Genomic DNA, 16,115 nt, shown 5'->3' with positions numbered 1-16,115 from the left:
CTTAAGGCACTTCCCAAATATAAGATCCTTTATTATCCCACGTAAGAAAAGTCTAAAGAGTAAAATCAGGGGACCTAGCAGGCTAATATATATGAGAACTAATTTAATTCTCTCTTTAAATTCTTCATTAATAGTTCAGTTGTAATTTTGGCGTTTTCATTGCAATTAGTTATACTAATATAGGTTGTTAATGCTCCTTTTCAAAAGTCTTTAATTATGCAGATAAATAATAATATACAATATTAAATAGTGATAAAAAAATTATTAGGCAAATAAGTCAACACAAAATTAAGGCTCGCTTCGATATAAAGATAAACCCAATATTCATTATTACATTTTAATTCTATAATTTTTAACTCTCTCATTTTTGGAGTTCTTCTCCTAGACGAAACAATATACTTAAATTTTAACTGGTTTATTTGTAGTTTACTTTGCTATACAGAGATTTTTATCAAAAAATATAAAAATGTTCAACGCGCTGTATTATTTGCACTACCTAATGTTATGTTCAAACTGCGACATTAAAATTGAAAAATAAATTTAAAAGTACGCTTGTAATTGTACGATTTTCCACGACTTTCCATGTTCAGTTCATCGTAAACACCGGCCCAATGTCAACATTTTAATGGTCTACGATGACAACGTCGGACACAGCGATCGCCATTACCCCGATGATTGATTACGATGCCTCGTCCGTTCTGAAACGTCGAACAACGGTGACGATCCAGGCTACCGATAACAACGCCATTCTGGACGCTTCTCTATAGGCAGAATGTTGAAAATTGGCGCTCGGGAAAGACATGTTTAGGATTTCACCGTAGTTTAGGATAATAGAATGTAACCAATATAGCAATAGAAGATCTAATATAGTAAATAGCAGTAGGTGTCCATTTTCCATTCAACTGTATAAAGAGGAGAGAAAGAGTATATAATTGAGTGCATTATGATATTTTTATGTTACATAATATTATACGATCAAATTAATATAGGGTGGCGCTTCTCATACGCGCGGAGACTCCAAGAAGAACGGTAGTTAGCTGAAATGAAACTCTAGTTTTGAGTTATATATGACCACAGACAGTAGAGGATGCCTTGTATGATGAACAGGGTAGTCCCATCCGGCATCGTTATACGTCTTGGTGCAATTCCCTGGCCACGACATTATACAGCCAGGGACAAGACAGTGAGATGCTCCTTGAACCGTATACAGACCGGAGGTCCAACGCATTCCAAGGCACATGTGGACAGATATTTGGATGCGTTGGAACCAGTGTGTATGGCGGCGTGTGTAATACATTCCAAGGCGACCGTTATGGAGTAGGACAAAGATTTATGTCTAAAATTGATATAACTTTATGGGATTAATTCCATTATTAGGAGATCCTAACAATATAAGTTATAAACTTACAAAAAAATATTGATATTTAGTCGAGTGCTGCAAAGTGACTGAAGTAAAAAAGAAAATAAAGAGTATTCTGACATCACACAGTCGAGAATTACGACGGAAACGTACTACATATTGTGGAATGGGGAGAGACGTAACAAACATTTAGAAGTTATAATTAGAAGTTAAAAACAATTTAAAACCTTACGGTTGTAAATTGCTTTTAAGTAAAGAATTTACAACCAAAAAGCCAGCGCTTGTACATGAATTACACCTTGGCCGCAGAAAATTACCGAACCTTAACCAACGTCTTCAAGTTTAAAACTAAATCCGCTGTGGATGACAACAATTTATTAGATATATTTCAAGCAATCCCAATCCTTTCCAATGCCGACGCCAATGAACACATTCGGCTGAGTTGGCGTTGGTTTGCATTGGAATTTGGTCTTTAGAGACCCAGCCAAAGTGCCAGAGAGTATTCCCCCTAGCACCTGAGTAGGAGCTTCCCCACCAACGATATCTTCTAGAGGTTAGACAAAGATTTTCATAGATATTTTTATTTAGATTTAAAAGCTTCGTTCAGAACTCACAATTAGTGGAATATTAATATAACTACATATTATACGTAGAACTACATTTTAGGCTCTGCCAGTCAAAAACCTTACATTGCAGTCATATGTTTCTCTAATGAAACTCTTATACTCCTTTATTTTTCTTCTAGAATTTGAAAATTAATTAATATATAGTGTGTCCCATTACAAAAAACAATACTTTGATGTTTATCTTTTTTCTGGGGCACAATATTTATTCTTAAAGCAAGTAGTAGAGTACGAACAGCATGTCCTTGGTTTTTAAAGTTAAAAACCTCCACAGAAAAAAAAATTCTACTAGTTTTAGTACACAAAGTCTATACTTTTACATTACTTGCTAGAATTAACGTCATTACAGTTTAGTGCCTCTCATACGACGCGGAGGCTTCAAGAAGAACCACAGTTTGTATTGAATGAAAATTTGAGTCCATATATAGGTTAATTAAAAGCATGCCCATTAATCATAACATGACTAACCTTTGTTTTGGATCCACCGATAGAGCCGGGTCTGATACTTCCTGTTTCATAAAACCTAGTCAGAATTTTCGAAACACAGCCGTGGGAAACGAGCAATTGTCTGGATATGTCACAGGGACGGACTCCAAGGAGGGCCAGTTCGACTATGCGTCTCCTGACGCAATCCGGTAGGGGACGCCCGTTGACAAACACACCACCTAGTTGGTTCACTCCAGCCTGACCTGAACAAATAAACGAAAAGATTAAGGCCTATTTCTTAAAACTAAATAATAAAATTTCTGTAATAAGAGTTCCGTAAATAAATGTTAACTAATATAGGGGTGTCTCAAATAAGTACAAATATTTTTAGGGCTGGTAGATCTCGATATAAAAAACATATTTTTTGCGGTTTTTCAAATAAGTCCAAAGTAACCCAGTTATTTCACTTTGAAAATTAAAAAAAAAATTGGTCAAATTTTGATAACCACTGGATTCTCCAAATTTTTTTGTTTTCTTATTTGTAAGTTTAACCAACTCTACCTATGTTATCATAATATCATTATTTTTGTTACTATCACGATTTTTTTTATTTTTTTTTGTTCAGAATTACAAATTTGTGTTTAGTTCTTAGATTAATAATATTGTTGCGGACCCGTGTGGACTCGACCTAACCTAACTTTATGTCCCTCCCTCAGATGACCTTCACATCTCATTAAAGAATAGACACCGTAATGATTCATTCGGACGTTCGAGAAAAATCGAGTTCTACTGGAATGGAGTAGTACATACGAGAACAATCGAAACCTTCTCTATGCACCTAACGATCTATCGACTATTCTAGAAATCTTTAGTTGTAGGTAAAAAACCGGCGGCTGTGGCCTAAAGAGGGCAGTTATAAATAGACGAGTACAGTTGACGCGCTAAAATTCAAAATAAATGCTTAGTTATAAATCGTTTGTAAATAGTTCTTTAAGTCTTTTATCGTTATTGTTTTTGTTAATTAGTGTTAAATAAATAGTGTTTAAATAAATTGTGACTTTCTATCCACACGGAACCGACGAAAAACGTAACAATATTAAATATACCTTTAACCTTTCCGGGACCGTGCGGGGTATTTTAGGTACCCCAGATGCGTTTTTTCTTTAATAACTTTTACAATTTTTATTTCTCACTTTCAGGTAATCCTAGAATATATATTACAAAACCTTTTTTTAACAAAAATATCAAAATAATTTTTTTATTTTCCGCGGAAAACTGAAATTTACTGCCTGGGGTTCCTCCGTTACCCCGCACGGCCTGCAGTGATTCGAAATCCTACACGCACAATTCATGTTTTTTCGTGTTGGAGACTTTGTGTGAAGACGTAAACAAGTTCTATATTCAGTTTAGTGTTGATATTTACTGTGATATAGTAAGTTAGTATGTGTATTTATTGGGAAAATGGCGCAAAAGGAATATACTGATGATGGGCTAACAAAAAAGAGATTCCTGTCGAATTCGCTTCGAGAGCTGCGAAGAGGAATCCTTTAGCACAAGGACTTGTACTTCTAAACGTTCTAAGAAGGAAATAAAATAATAACAAGTTTCACAAAACTGTAAAAACAGCAATAAATGTATTTCTTGCCGAAAGCACAGTTTCTATAAATCCTGCTAAAGAGATTCAACCTAATTCAAACCGAAGATGCAGCTTTTGCGCTAGATCACGTAAGAGGAAAACAAAAATATTATGTAATACATGCAAAAACCCCATTTTTAATATTCTCTGCAATGAATGTAAAACGTTTATGCCCTGACTGCCAAAATAATCTGTAGAAAATTAATAAGAGTTTAGTTTTAAAATTAAATGTTTTTTATATTAAACAAATACAAAATATTTAAATTATTGACGTTTTATTATTAAACTTTACAAATAATTATTAATAACTTACCTGAGTGACAAAATGTTAATAGTTTTTGTAATATTTCAGTGGGGTATCATAGTTACCCCACACGGCCTGAAAGGTAACTTTTTGTAGCACGGTCCCGGAAAGGTTAATAAAATATGACTCTATATTTATATTGCCTACTTATCTTAATCTGTTCTTTGAGAATTTTATTTATATTTTGACATACTTAACTTTATAAACTTTGAATAAGCCAAACTGGTACCGTAAAATGGGGTGAATAGAAACATAGTGGTGAATAGAAACAAAATTTCTGAAAAAAATCAAATCACGATTAAAAATATTCAAAGTAAAAAAAGTCGACATATCTAATTTTTCTATGATTGGTAATACACAATAAAATGTAAAAACTATATTTTTATCTGTGGCAGCACTGTTTCTGTCAATCAGCTGATCAATAAATGTGAGATCGATTTATCACCTATTTTGTATGGCGCGAAAACTTTATAAATAAAATATTTATTTTTAAAGTAATACATAAGCTGGTACATGTAAGTTGTCATATTATATGTATTGTTATTTATTGTTAAACCTACTTAAATATGTAATAATTTACTGTTTCTAATCGCCTTGTTGGAAGTAGAATAGATAAAAACATTAACATCAATGTGTGTTTCTATTCTCCCCAATAGCAGGTGAATAGAAACACAAATGTTATTTTTATTTAATATTTATATGCATATTTTTCAAAAATCAAATGATATGTATACGCAAAGAACAAACAAAGACCCATGTTTTAAAATATTCGGGAAAATAATACCACATTTTTATCAACCGGTATATCGCTAATAGCCTACGAAACTGTTTCTATTCACCCCATTTTACGGTATGCGAGTATCCAGTTGTAAGGAATCTTAATGTTATGACCAATATTTCTTAAACTCTTCCTTTAACCGGAATACACTTCCTAAAAGTTGTATTTTATCTTTCTATACGGGGGCCAACCAAATTAATAAGTCTTTCAAAATCAGTAAAAAATTATTAAAAAACATCCTGTCTGTTTGTAAATCGCGTAAAAGTTTCCTTTACTGTGCTGGGATTTACTTTTGAAATTAATAGACATCCAACACCGCTTTTTTTTCTCTTTGTCTTCTTTGTTTTGCAATAGTGATCGCACTAGCAACCGCTGTTAAAAATACTTCGGTATCATCCATGTCCGAACAGCACGATCGCAAGCACTACATTACAATGTGGACGCCATTGTTTGCGAGCCGAAAGATCTTGAGAAGCACGACAAACCGGAAGCGCAAGCAACGCAAGCACAATCAGAAGCAAAAGCGCGAGCAGGATCACGAGCAATGTGGACGCAGCTTTAAACGGTCTACACAATTTTGATACCAAAAGAAAAAAGTCAGTGATGCACATGTTTTATTTTTGAAAAATATTCTAGTGATAACCCCATATGCACGTCCCTGATGAATTTATCGACACTTTTTTAGCATTTAAATATGTAGCACTTTTACCCTCAAAATTTCATTCGAATCACTAAAAGTACTTGGACGAAAATTATAATAAATCGAAAGATTATTAACTGACTTTAACACCCTTTTTGACCTAACACCCTAACTACGAAACAAAGCAGAATCAGACCTATGTTGATATGAAAAATAAATCTTATTTTTATGTGAGGAATCTCTCCACGATAGATGGCACATATTTTTTTAAACATCCTGTATACTAAAGTACTTCGTTTGTTCGTTAGAGGGCATCAACCAAAAATAAACCTGAACGTTAATTAATTGAAAATTTATGAAATTGTCAAAAAATATCATATTTATGATGCTAACATAAAATTCCATGTTTTCTCCAACTAGATTATCAGCGCATATTAGATTTTATGCACATACATAGAGCTTGATGGGGCAAGAAGCATTTTTTAGAAGTCACGATTTAAATCAAGATTTAAATTGATTTAAAACATGCCAACCCTGCTAATATAGCATACAAAAGTTCATAATATTTATTTCTTATTATATGCTTTAAATATTAATATTTTTTTTTAATAAATTCAAACAAAAAACAAGTTATAAGTAGGTATCTAAATTTTAAGAAATATTATTAGAAAATGATATTAAACTATTAAGTATTTGACATTTTGACAATCTTTATTATAATTCAAAAATACAAGGATTATTGAAGAAAGAAAGAAAAGTTTCCTACCTCAGCCATATCCTGAGAGGAGACAAATATTACATTCCTAAACTATTTCTACAAGGAAAAATAGAGGGACGGCGAGGCCCAGGAAGAAAACAACATTCCTGGCTAAGAAACATACGGGATTGGTCCGATTGGTGGAACATCAGCGACACGGCCACCATATTTCGAAGAGCCAAAAACATATTATATGAAGAGTACAGATTGTGAGTACAGACAATCGCCAACGTGCGGCTAAGCACAAGGCACAGGAAGAGGAAGAACGATTATTAATAAAGGTTTCCAAAATTCTATGAGAATTTTCAGTATAGATACTCTAAATAAGAGTAAAATTTAAGCTTTTAAATAAAATCTTAATATTTAATTATTAAAATAAACTCGACTTTTTGAACAGATTGTCAACGTAGCTTTAAGAAGCGGTGAACTGAGAACGATAGCCATCGCACAACGTCCGAAACATCGTTTCCTGTCCCTTTTCCGCAGACCCAAGCCCTAATTAACGTTTTTTTACCTTTGATTTTAGAGATTATTAATTTAGCAAGTTTTGGAAGCATCCTTATTTCTAAGAGATTGAACTGATACAATTATTGGTCTTATATTGTGTGACACAATTTTTCTCACATATTTAAGATTACGTATTTTGTATTCCTTATTCCATTACTAAAAATATTGTCTATTTATATGGGTGTCTAACACGTCATGTTCCTTAGTAATAGGGTGAATACTATTTTCGTGTACCCTCGTATAAAATAACATAAAAATCGAGTAAAAGTAGTTAACTGCAAATTTATTTTAATACTTATGAGTGTAAATTAACTGTTTGAGTGTTCTTAAGACAATTTTAACAGTTTATTTGGTAAATTATAGCATTTTTAGAGAAATTTTGGAGAAAAGCGACTGTCGGCGCAGTAAGTGTTTAAATTATAGGAATAAGTTTATTTTATGTTTGTTGAAAATATATATTATCTCATCAAGAACATAGAATGTAAAAAAATGCCAAATCTCGCAACACAATTCTTTCACTATAAAAAGTTGTGAGATCTCATGTAAAACCAAGTCAATTTATTTTATTTAGTCTCTCCTTAAGCACATATTCAACAATTTTGTTATAAATTATTAGTATCAATATTAGTTATCTATATTTCTGTAATAAATTATAATGACTAGTTTTTGTGTGTGCATCAAAAATATCATTAACTCTGAATTACAGCGGGTTGTAGCAAGTTGCACAAGCTTATTTTCAGTGCAGTTTATTAAGATAACATGATGGGAAGCAAAACTATATGGTTAAAGTAAATCATAGGTTGATTTATGTTAAAAAGATAAATAATGCATTTTTTACCTTATTTACGAAAATAAGTATAGACTATATTATATTTTTAGAAAGCTCATAACAAGGCAAACAAAATAGAAAAATAATATACAGGGTGTCTAAGTTTGGGTCATATTTTGAAAATCCGAAAAAAAAAGAATAGTTACGCCCAGATAAATCTTAAAATTTGTCCTGTATTTCAGGAATTAAGAGGTCTAGGACAAATCTGTGTGTATGTTCTTTAGTTTCACAAAAAAGTAGCATGTAGAATGTAGAATGAGTAAGAAGGGGGGGGGTAATCACTGCGACCCTATTGTAGAGGGGACAGGGTATTTCCTATCCTCCTCTGACAACAGTTCTTCCTCCGAGGGTACACACCCTTCCACGGTTGGAGTTTGGCCCTCCGTGCCGCCCTTCACAGTCGAGGAGCTTGCCTCCGGCTGAAGAACCCGTGAGGTGGAGGCTGGAGGATCTGTCTCCATTTTCGCCACCTCTATAACTTGGTCTCTCCTTAGACCTGATACCGGTGTTCTCCCGTATCTATAATAGAGGATATGTCCCTCTTTCTCTATTGCCTCCTTGGATTTGAGGCCAATTCTTATTGTGAGGACCTGACCATGATCCTCCTCCCTAGAGTTGATGACTCGCCAACTCGATGTCCTTACATTGAAGTTCTGACCCTGGATGGTGGTGTCTTTCCCCTTGCTCCTCGGCAGAAAGACCGTGATGGCCGCCCCTTTAGAGATGTTTTCTCCCTTCACTGCAACCAGTTCCGGCCCTTGACAATTTTTAAGCTTAGGTGCGATTTCCACCAACCAATTCACCGATTCTTGAGATACACGTATCCCCGCAAAACGCAGCTGACCCTGCTGGTGATACGTCCCTGCTTGCCTCCAGGTGTTGGACGGCTTTCCATGCTGGCTTTTTTCTTTCCCTGCTGGAGGAGAGGTGAGAGGTTCTCGCTCCCTCTCTTGCCCTTTGATGGAGATGAGTCAGGTTGTTTCTTGGTTTCTTTACTCTCCCCTTTTCGGATGAGTGTTTTCGCTTTTGCTTCCTCTGGAGCAAGTCCTTCGTGGAGCAGTCGGAGGTATCAGATACCTCCGACTCAGATACCTAGAATCGTCTAGCCCGCCTGGTTGACCCAGGCCGGGTAGACGAAACGGTAGCTTGTATCGCTTATTGGGTCTAGAAGTAGGCTTACGACTCTTGCTGGAGAAGGTGGTAGCTTGTGTGCCACTTGTGGAGGATGATCCCAAGCAAGTGTCAGCGGCCCCTCTTGTAGTTTCCTTTGGATTTGGTCCCTTGAAACTTTCATTTGTAATTTTCCCAGTGTCGCTAGGGGGCTTCCCCACAGCTTCACCGGTGGTGTTTTTAATACTAGATCTCATAGTGTTCCCACGAGTCGCTAAGGATGGTCCATTTCTACAGAGCCCCGCATGTAGAAGTAAGGGGTAAATACAACGGGGTGTCCCCTGGTGCCCCAAGGTTGAGGCCAATAACGGCTAGTCCGCTATCTAGCCACGCATCCCTTTGGTCCCGCCATCGTAGGATTTAGGTTTTTTGGTAAGGTTGTCTCTTCTTGGTCCCCTCCCCCCACACCCTCTACCCGCAAGACATGACCACAGTTAATAGAGGGTGCCTGGTATGACGGACAGGGATAGCCCCGTCCGGCATCGTTATATGTCTTGGTGCAATTCCCTGTCCACGACACTACAGCCAGGGACAAGACGATGAGTGAGGTGCTTGTTAGACCAAGCCAAGCGCTAGGGGGGGTTCCCTCCAGCGCCTGACCATGCAGGAGCTTCCCCACCAACGACAAGGTCTTGTGTCTCCTAGGGGAAGAAAAAAAGTAGCATAGTAATGTTTTGTATTACCGCAGCTTTGTATTATTCATAAATGAGAAAATCTGTAAAACACACGAAAATGGGACACCTTGTATATGGGAAAATATTTAAAAAGTTAACCAAATCTTTCAAATAAGAATTTTATAATCTAATCTATCTAATCTAACCAAACTAATCTATCTATCGAAGTTATTTCCATAAATAACACTCTCTATTTCCTATATCAGGTATTAGATTTGTGTATTTATATTAATATTTTCTCTCTGGATTTTAACCTACTTATTTTATATAAAATGACAAAAAATCAATTATATTTGATTTTATGGAAAAATATCCCATATAGATAGGTACAGAATAATCTGTACCTATCTGTATATCAAAAATTAATGCAGAGAATAGCATACATGTAGAGATTAGGCTTTATTCAAAGGGCTTTATATTGGGCTTTTTTGTACTTTGTTTATTTTAATCTTTATAAGTTTAAACCTTTATGTATTGTATTTCAACATTTCATTCAATAATAAAAGCATTAACCCAACTTGTAGAACAAACCCATTAAGTAATGCAATTCGACATTGCCCTTTGAAAAAAAAGTCTAGAAAAATATAAAATATACAAGGTGGTGCTGAATTTAGTGACACCTGCCATATCTTAATCGATATTTTATTACGTGGCCTGTCCATCAAATGATATGCGGGATGTAATTTTGTCAATTTTTACTTTGTGGACATCGATATGTCGATACAATATTTTTTTCTTTATTTCAACGATATTTTCATTATTTTTAATTTGTTGCAATATAATAATCATAGAGATTTAGATCGACTAATACAAAAAATACACACAAACAAAACCAAACGAATGCTAGAAGCTAAAAAGATAGATTTTTGAAGGAGGTCAGTACGTAAATCAAGACTTGAACGATTAACTATTGAACGCAAAAGAAAGATTAGAAAAGTTAAATATACAGGGTGATTCTTTACCTTAACGAAAAAGTTCCTCAGAACTTATGACCGAGAAAAATCAAAGGTTTTTTTTTTCTAACAGGACACTGTCTCCTCAACGAACACCTCAGTAGGCTGAAACTGAGAAACAACGGCGAATGCAGATTTTATGGGGAAAGTGGGAAAACACCAGAACACCTTATCACTGAGTGCGCCGAGACGACGACCATTCGTGCCATGAACCTTGGTACGTCTGATGTCGAGAATGGAGAGCTGGCCTCTGTGGAGCCGTCTCAGATACTGGCTTTTGTTAAAGCCCTGAGACTGTATGATAAGTTATAACTCGTTATAACTCAAGAAAGGGGAACACACAATAGATCTATAAGGTCGCGGTGATTAACTCCCCTCCTAAACATTCTACATTCTTCTAACCTTAAAGTAACAAACGCATAAAGTTGGGAAATTATCGCTGATGACAAATAATGACCAATAATGAAAAAAATCTGGTCATTGATTAATCACGATCCTGTTTAAAGCGCTTGACGTAAAAAGCTGATTTTTGGAAAACAGATTGACTTTAGGGTGTAGAGGTTCGATAAGAAGGGATTTTTCTAAACTCGAATTCTAAGGGGGTGAAACTATCCCTCAAATATTAAAATATATTTTATTTAAAAACCGGTGAGTTTTTTGGAAAAACTCTTAAACACGTATATTTTATTTTGTTGTTTTACATATTTTAAGATTTTTTATCAATTTATACAGGGTGTTTCATAAAATATGACCATTGAGTAATCACGATTCTGCTTAAACTGCTTGACGTTTAAAGCTGATTTTTGGCAAACGAATTGACTGTGGGGTGTAGAGATTAGAAAAGGAGGAGTTTCTCGAATCTCAAATTCGAAGAGGGTGAAAACGCCCCTCAAATATTACAATATTTGTTATTTAAAAAACGGTTAATCTTTCGGGAAAACGCTTGGATAAGCATAATTTATTTGTTTTTTTTAATTTTTTAAAAAATCATACTGGGTGTTCCAAAAAGTTGGGTAATTTCTTAACCACGTTTCTGCTTAAACTGCTTGACGTAAAAAGCTTATTTTTGGCAAACGGATTTTTCGAAAGTCAAATTCCAACGAGATAAAACTACTCCTCAAATATTACCAAGTTATATAATAATATCGCCATATTGTTTTTTCTCATGCTGACATAAATGTGAGAAAATTTTATCCAGTTTGTATGTTAATGGAAATTCTTGCTTTGCTTTATCATCACCATTACAAATGATTAATTCGACGCAAACGAAGTCGCTGGTACACGCTAGTACGTTATATACTACCCCAAATTACTCTATCTATTTTTCTCAGGTAAGAGAGACATTTCGACAGACGTCGGCAGAAAAAAAGCAGATGACGTCCACACCAATGTATTTATTTCACTAAACAAAGTTTCTATAATTTTTTAAGGGAACTATGGATGGGTTTATACAGGGTGATCCGAAATGTATTCCGGAAACTTCGGCAGCATATTCTACAGATTAAAATAAGTAAAAAATTTCGTATAAATGTATGTCCTAAAATGCTTAGTTTCGGAGATACAGGGTGTAAAAATTTCATTTTTATTTCCATTTTTTCCAAATAATTTAAGAAGTAACGTAAAAAGTTAGTAAAATATTTTTATTTACGGAGATAACAAACTATTTGAAATAAAAACAAAAAATTGTAAAACTTGGAAAATAAGTTCGTTATAATAATGGTTTTATTATTCACTCTTCTAATCAAAAATATGCATTCCTTCGGAAACTCTCTATTTATTTATCTAGTAATGCTAAAACACTCTATTTGAAAGTCGATTAAAGAAAATAGTATGATTCATTGGCAAGCGATGTAAATATTTGCGATCATAAGAGGACAGGCTTAGCTTGCCGGCGCGGCGGGTCAGTAGTAGACGGCCGGCCGGCTGTAAAGTACTGTGGTGTTGTGTTTTGTCACAGAGCTGACATTTGGAGGTTGCGAGTCTTTTGACTAAGATTGCGAGTCTTTTTGACTATTGAGGATGTGAGTCTTTTGACTAAGGTTGCGAGTCTTTTTGACTATTAAGGATGCGAGTCTTTTGACTAAGGTTGCGAGTCTTTTGACTATTAAGGATGCGAGTCTTTTGACTAAGGTTGCGAGTCTTTTTGGCTATTAAAAATGCGAGCCTTTTTGACTATTAAGGTTGCGAGTCTTTTTGGCTAATAAGTATGCGAGTCTTTTTGGCTATTAAGGATGCGAGTCTTTTTGACTATTAGGGATGCGAATCTGTTTAGCGACAGATTTGCGTCCGGGGGAAGCCCCTATACTTATTTCAGGTGACACCAGCTAGTTGTTGAAGATTAACCAATAGATCCGAACAATATTTGAATTAGATGGAAAATATGGAATGGGATATATTGAACAGAATGTCAGTGGCTAGGGGGCGGAGTACCCCCGGGTGAGTTTTACTATTTAACTATCAATTTTATCCAGATCAGCAAATGTTTGTTTTGTTATTTTCATGTACAATGAGAGTCTGCTTGCCAATGACCAACTAAATGGATATTTGAGGTGAATTTGCATTGTGAGACCCGGTTGAGTAAGCCCCAGAAATAAGCGATTTTACGAAATCTAAATTTCATTAAATTGAATGTGCACTAAATATTTTTATTTACGGATAACAAACTATTTTAAATAAAAACAAACAACGTAAATTCCATTAAATTGAATGTGCATTTACTGATATAATAATAATAGCTCCCGTATATAGCGTTCAACGCCTTGGGAATAGCAAGGTACAGCTTGCCATACTAGAGCCATTCGGTATACAAGGAAGGTAATGTGGCTAGCACTACGCGTCAACCGCCTATTATTACCTCAGGATTGTGAATCCCAAGTACTCATTTAAGGCTGAGTCGACCTAAGTACATAAACTATTTTTATTTTAATAAAAATAGTCGGCTGATGCAATGCCGGGTGTGGGAATCGAACCCACTACCTTAAGATTGGTAGACGAGAGCCTGTACCTCTACGCCACCGGGCACCTTGACATTGTGCATTTACTGATAAAGTTGATAAATTTTTGTGAAAAAAACTCAAATTATTTCAGAATCTAAAAATATTTTACTAACATTTTTTTTCATTATTAGTCATTATTTGTCATCAGCAATAATTTCCCAAGTTTATGCGTATAGGTTAAGAATCACCCTGTACATTAGTAGACGAGATAAAGAACAGACAACTCATAAGGTACAGGCATATCCAAAGAATGGCAGAAATAAGAATCCCAAAGCAAATCATAAACTGAAAACCTACAGGGAGAAGAAAACCCGGTAGAAGAAGTTCTCTATGTAGAAAAAAAAATACAAGGCCAAAAAAGTTTCTATTAACTGTCATACAGTAAATATATTTTTTTTGAAATTAGTTTTGACAAAAAATACAGTAAAGTAATTGCATGCTATTATGAACCCGCTATTAGGTCCAAAAAATAATATTTAAAAGCACCGCCAAAAACTATAGTCTACATAGATTCGGTCCCGATTAGAATCAATTTAGCTAAAATAAAGATATCAACATTTGAGTGTAAAAATGTTTAACCCAACGATGAAACCACATTTTCTTTGACAATGGTCAAAATTGGCATAGAGCAAAAAAGTGCGTAATTGCTAAAAAATGCACTACTTATATTTTGTAATTTTCGAGTTTGTGTTGTTGTTACGCACTCTGGCTGCCAACTTTCGAACTTGACAATAATTTGCAATAATTTCTCCTCAGTGCGACTTACCTATAAATATTAATTCAAAGCCCTTTATTATTGGACCACCCAGTACTTTTGTGTCTGCCTGTAGTAAACCTAACATACAGTGAAAAAAACGTCCGTTTCGTGGACGATTGACCTAAAAGCTTCATGGATAGGATAATTTCAAGACAATGATCTAATTTCTTTTAAAAGGATACCCTAGATCATATCACAGAACAGGTGTAACTTTCAAAAAGTCACGCGAAAAGTTTTTAGGTAGGGGCTTGCCTGATAAAAAGGAATTTTCTAAAAAATTATCAGCTATTTGCTTATTATATTTTTCCATCACCTGACCACTTATTCTATGCGTTTTTTAAATGATTAGAAAGCTGCAAGTTTAAGATTTGAACCAGATGTAATAGTAAAAGTGCTTATGGCCAGACTCAATGCGTGTATGTAATTGAAAAAAGGAAATATTAGATAACCGAATTCTCGGTGCTAATGCATACTTTAACTTGGTTGATTTGTTCTTTGCTCGGAATTTAGATATTAACCCGGTATTATTTACGTAAATTAGGTACCTATTACCTATTTATAAAGGAACACAAAAACAGTTATATATGAAATTCACCTACTAAAATTACCATACTTGCGTAGTGTTTACTTTTTTCTTACCTATACTATTTTTGACTTGGCAAAAATATTCTGTTTATTTAGAAACAAATCCAAGTAAATTATGGTCAATTCTTGCAAATCTTAATATATAATCCACTCCACAGAACTCTCTACCCAGTAGTATAAAGAGCTGCAACAAGTCAGTTTAAAAAATGCTTTAATCTTAAGTATGCAATCATTTCTAAAATCAAAATGATATAAATCTTAAGTCAATTTCAACATAAACCTTAAATGATTTAAATTCTTAAGACTTTGCTTAAATCATTTTCATTCAAATAGTCATTTTCGTAAAGACTTAAATCAATATAATTTAATTTAAATAAAATCATGATAGACTGTGAGTTAACTCGGCAAAATGACAAATCAAAATGATTACCGTCAAGTCAAAACAACCAAAATTCAATTTAAGTCGGTACCTATTTTTTAATGTCAATATAAATTGTCTTGAATTACCGATTGCTGATTTCATTATTACCTATAGTTCATATCAAATAAACTCTTAATCACGTGATTAAGCTTGACCGGCACAGCGTTCCCTACTTTTACATAATATTTTCTTTTAATCAAAATATTTTAAGGAACAAAAATAAATTAATTATAAATACAGGGTGTCCCAGAAATAAGTACAAGTATTTTAAGTCGTGGTAGATCTCGATAAAAGAAACATATTTTCTCTTTATCGTTTTTCAAATATGTAAGAAAATTTTCAAAAAAATGATTTTTTGCTCAAATTTTGAGAACCACTGGATCTTTTCTGGATTTTCGTTCTTGTAAATTTAATCTACTACCTATGTTGCCATATTATCAAGAAATTATGTTTTTTAACTAAAAACTAAAAAATATTTCGTAGAAAAAAAAACTCACAGGCGTGTTTCTGGGTTTGAACTATACTACCAGTTAAAATACTTGCACTTATTTCCGGGACACCTTGTATATAAACAGTTATTATCTACATCAACCAAACTCACCTTCTTAACTAGCGATGGGAACTATCGAATGAATTAGACTATCGAATGGTTACTGAATGAATGATTTCAACTATCGAATGGTTTCATTCGAATAAAAT

At 34.3% G+C, this 16,115-nt stretch overlaps 1 protein-coding gene across 1 annotated transcript in view; it reads right to left on the bottom strand.

Moving 5' to 3' along the window:
* The window catches only part of LOC115876535 (paired box pox-meso protein), a 68,576-nt gene that overhangs the window by 14,488 nt on the left and 37,973 nt on the right, over nucleotides 1–16,115 (bottom strand). The window contains exon 3 of the mRNA XM_030892348.1: nucleotides 2,452–2,672. Coding sequence (XP_030748208.1) covers nucleotides 2,452–2,672 — 221 coding nt within the window. The remainder of the gene's footprint in view (nucleotides 1–2,451; nucleotides 2,673–16,115) is intronic.

This window comes from Sitophilus oryzae, unplaced genomic scaffold (assembly GCF_002938485.1).
Source record: "Sitophilus oryzae breed Bouriz unplaced genomic scaffold, Soryzae_2.0 scaffold_1436_pilon_pilon, whole genome shotgun sequence".
In the NCBI taxonomy this organism is placed as follows: domain Eukaryota; kingdom Metazoa; phylum Arthropoda; class Insecta; order Coleoptera; family Curculionidae; genus Sitophilus; species Sitophilus oryzae.
This window is presented reverse-complemented; position numbering and strand designations above follow the sequence as displayed.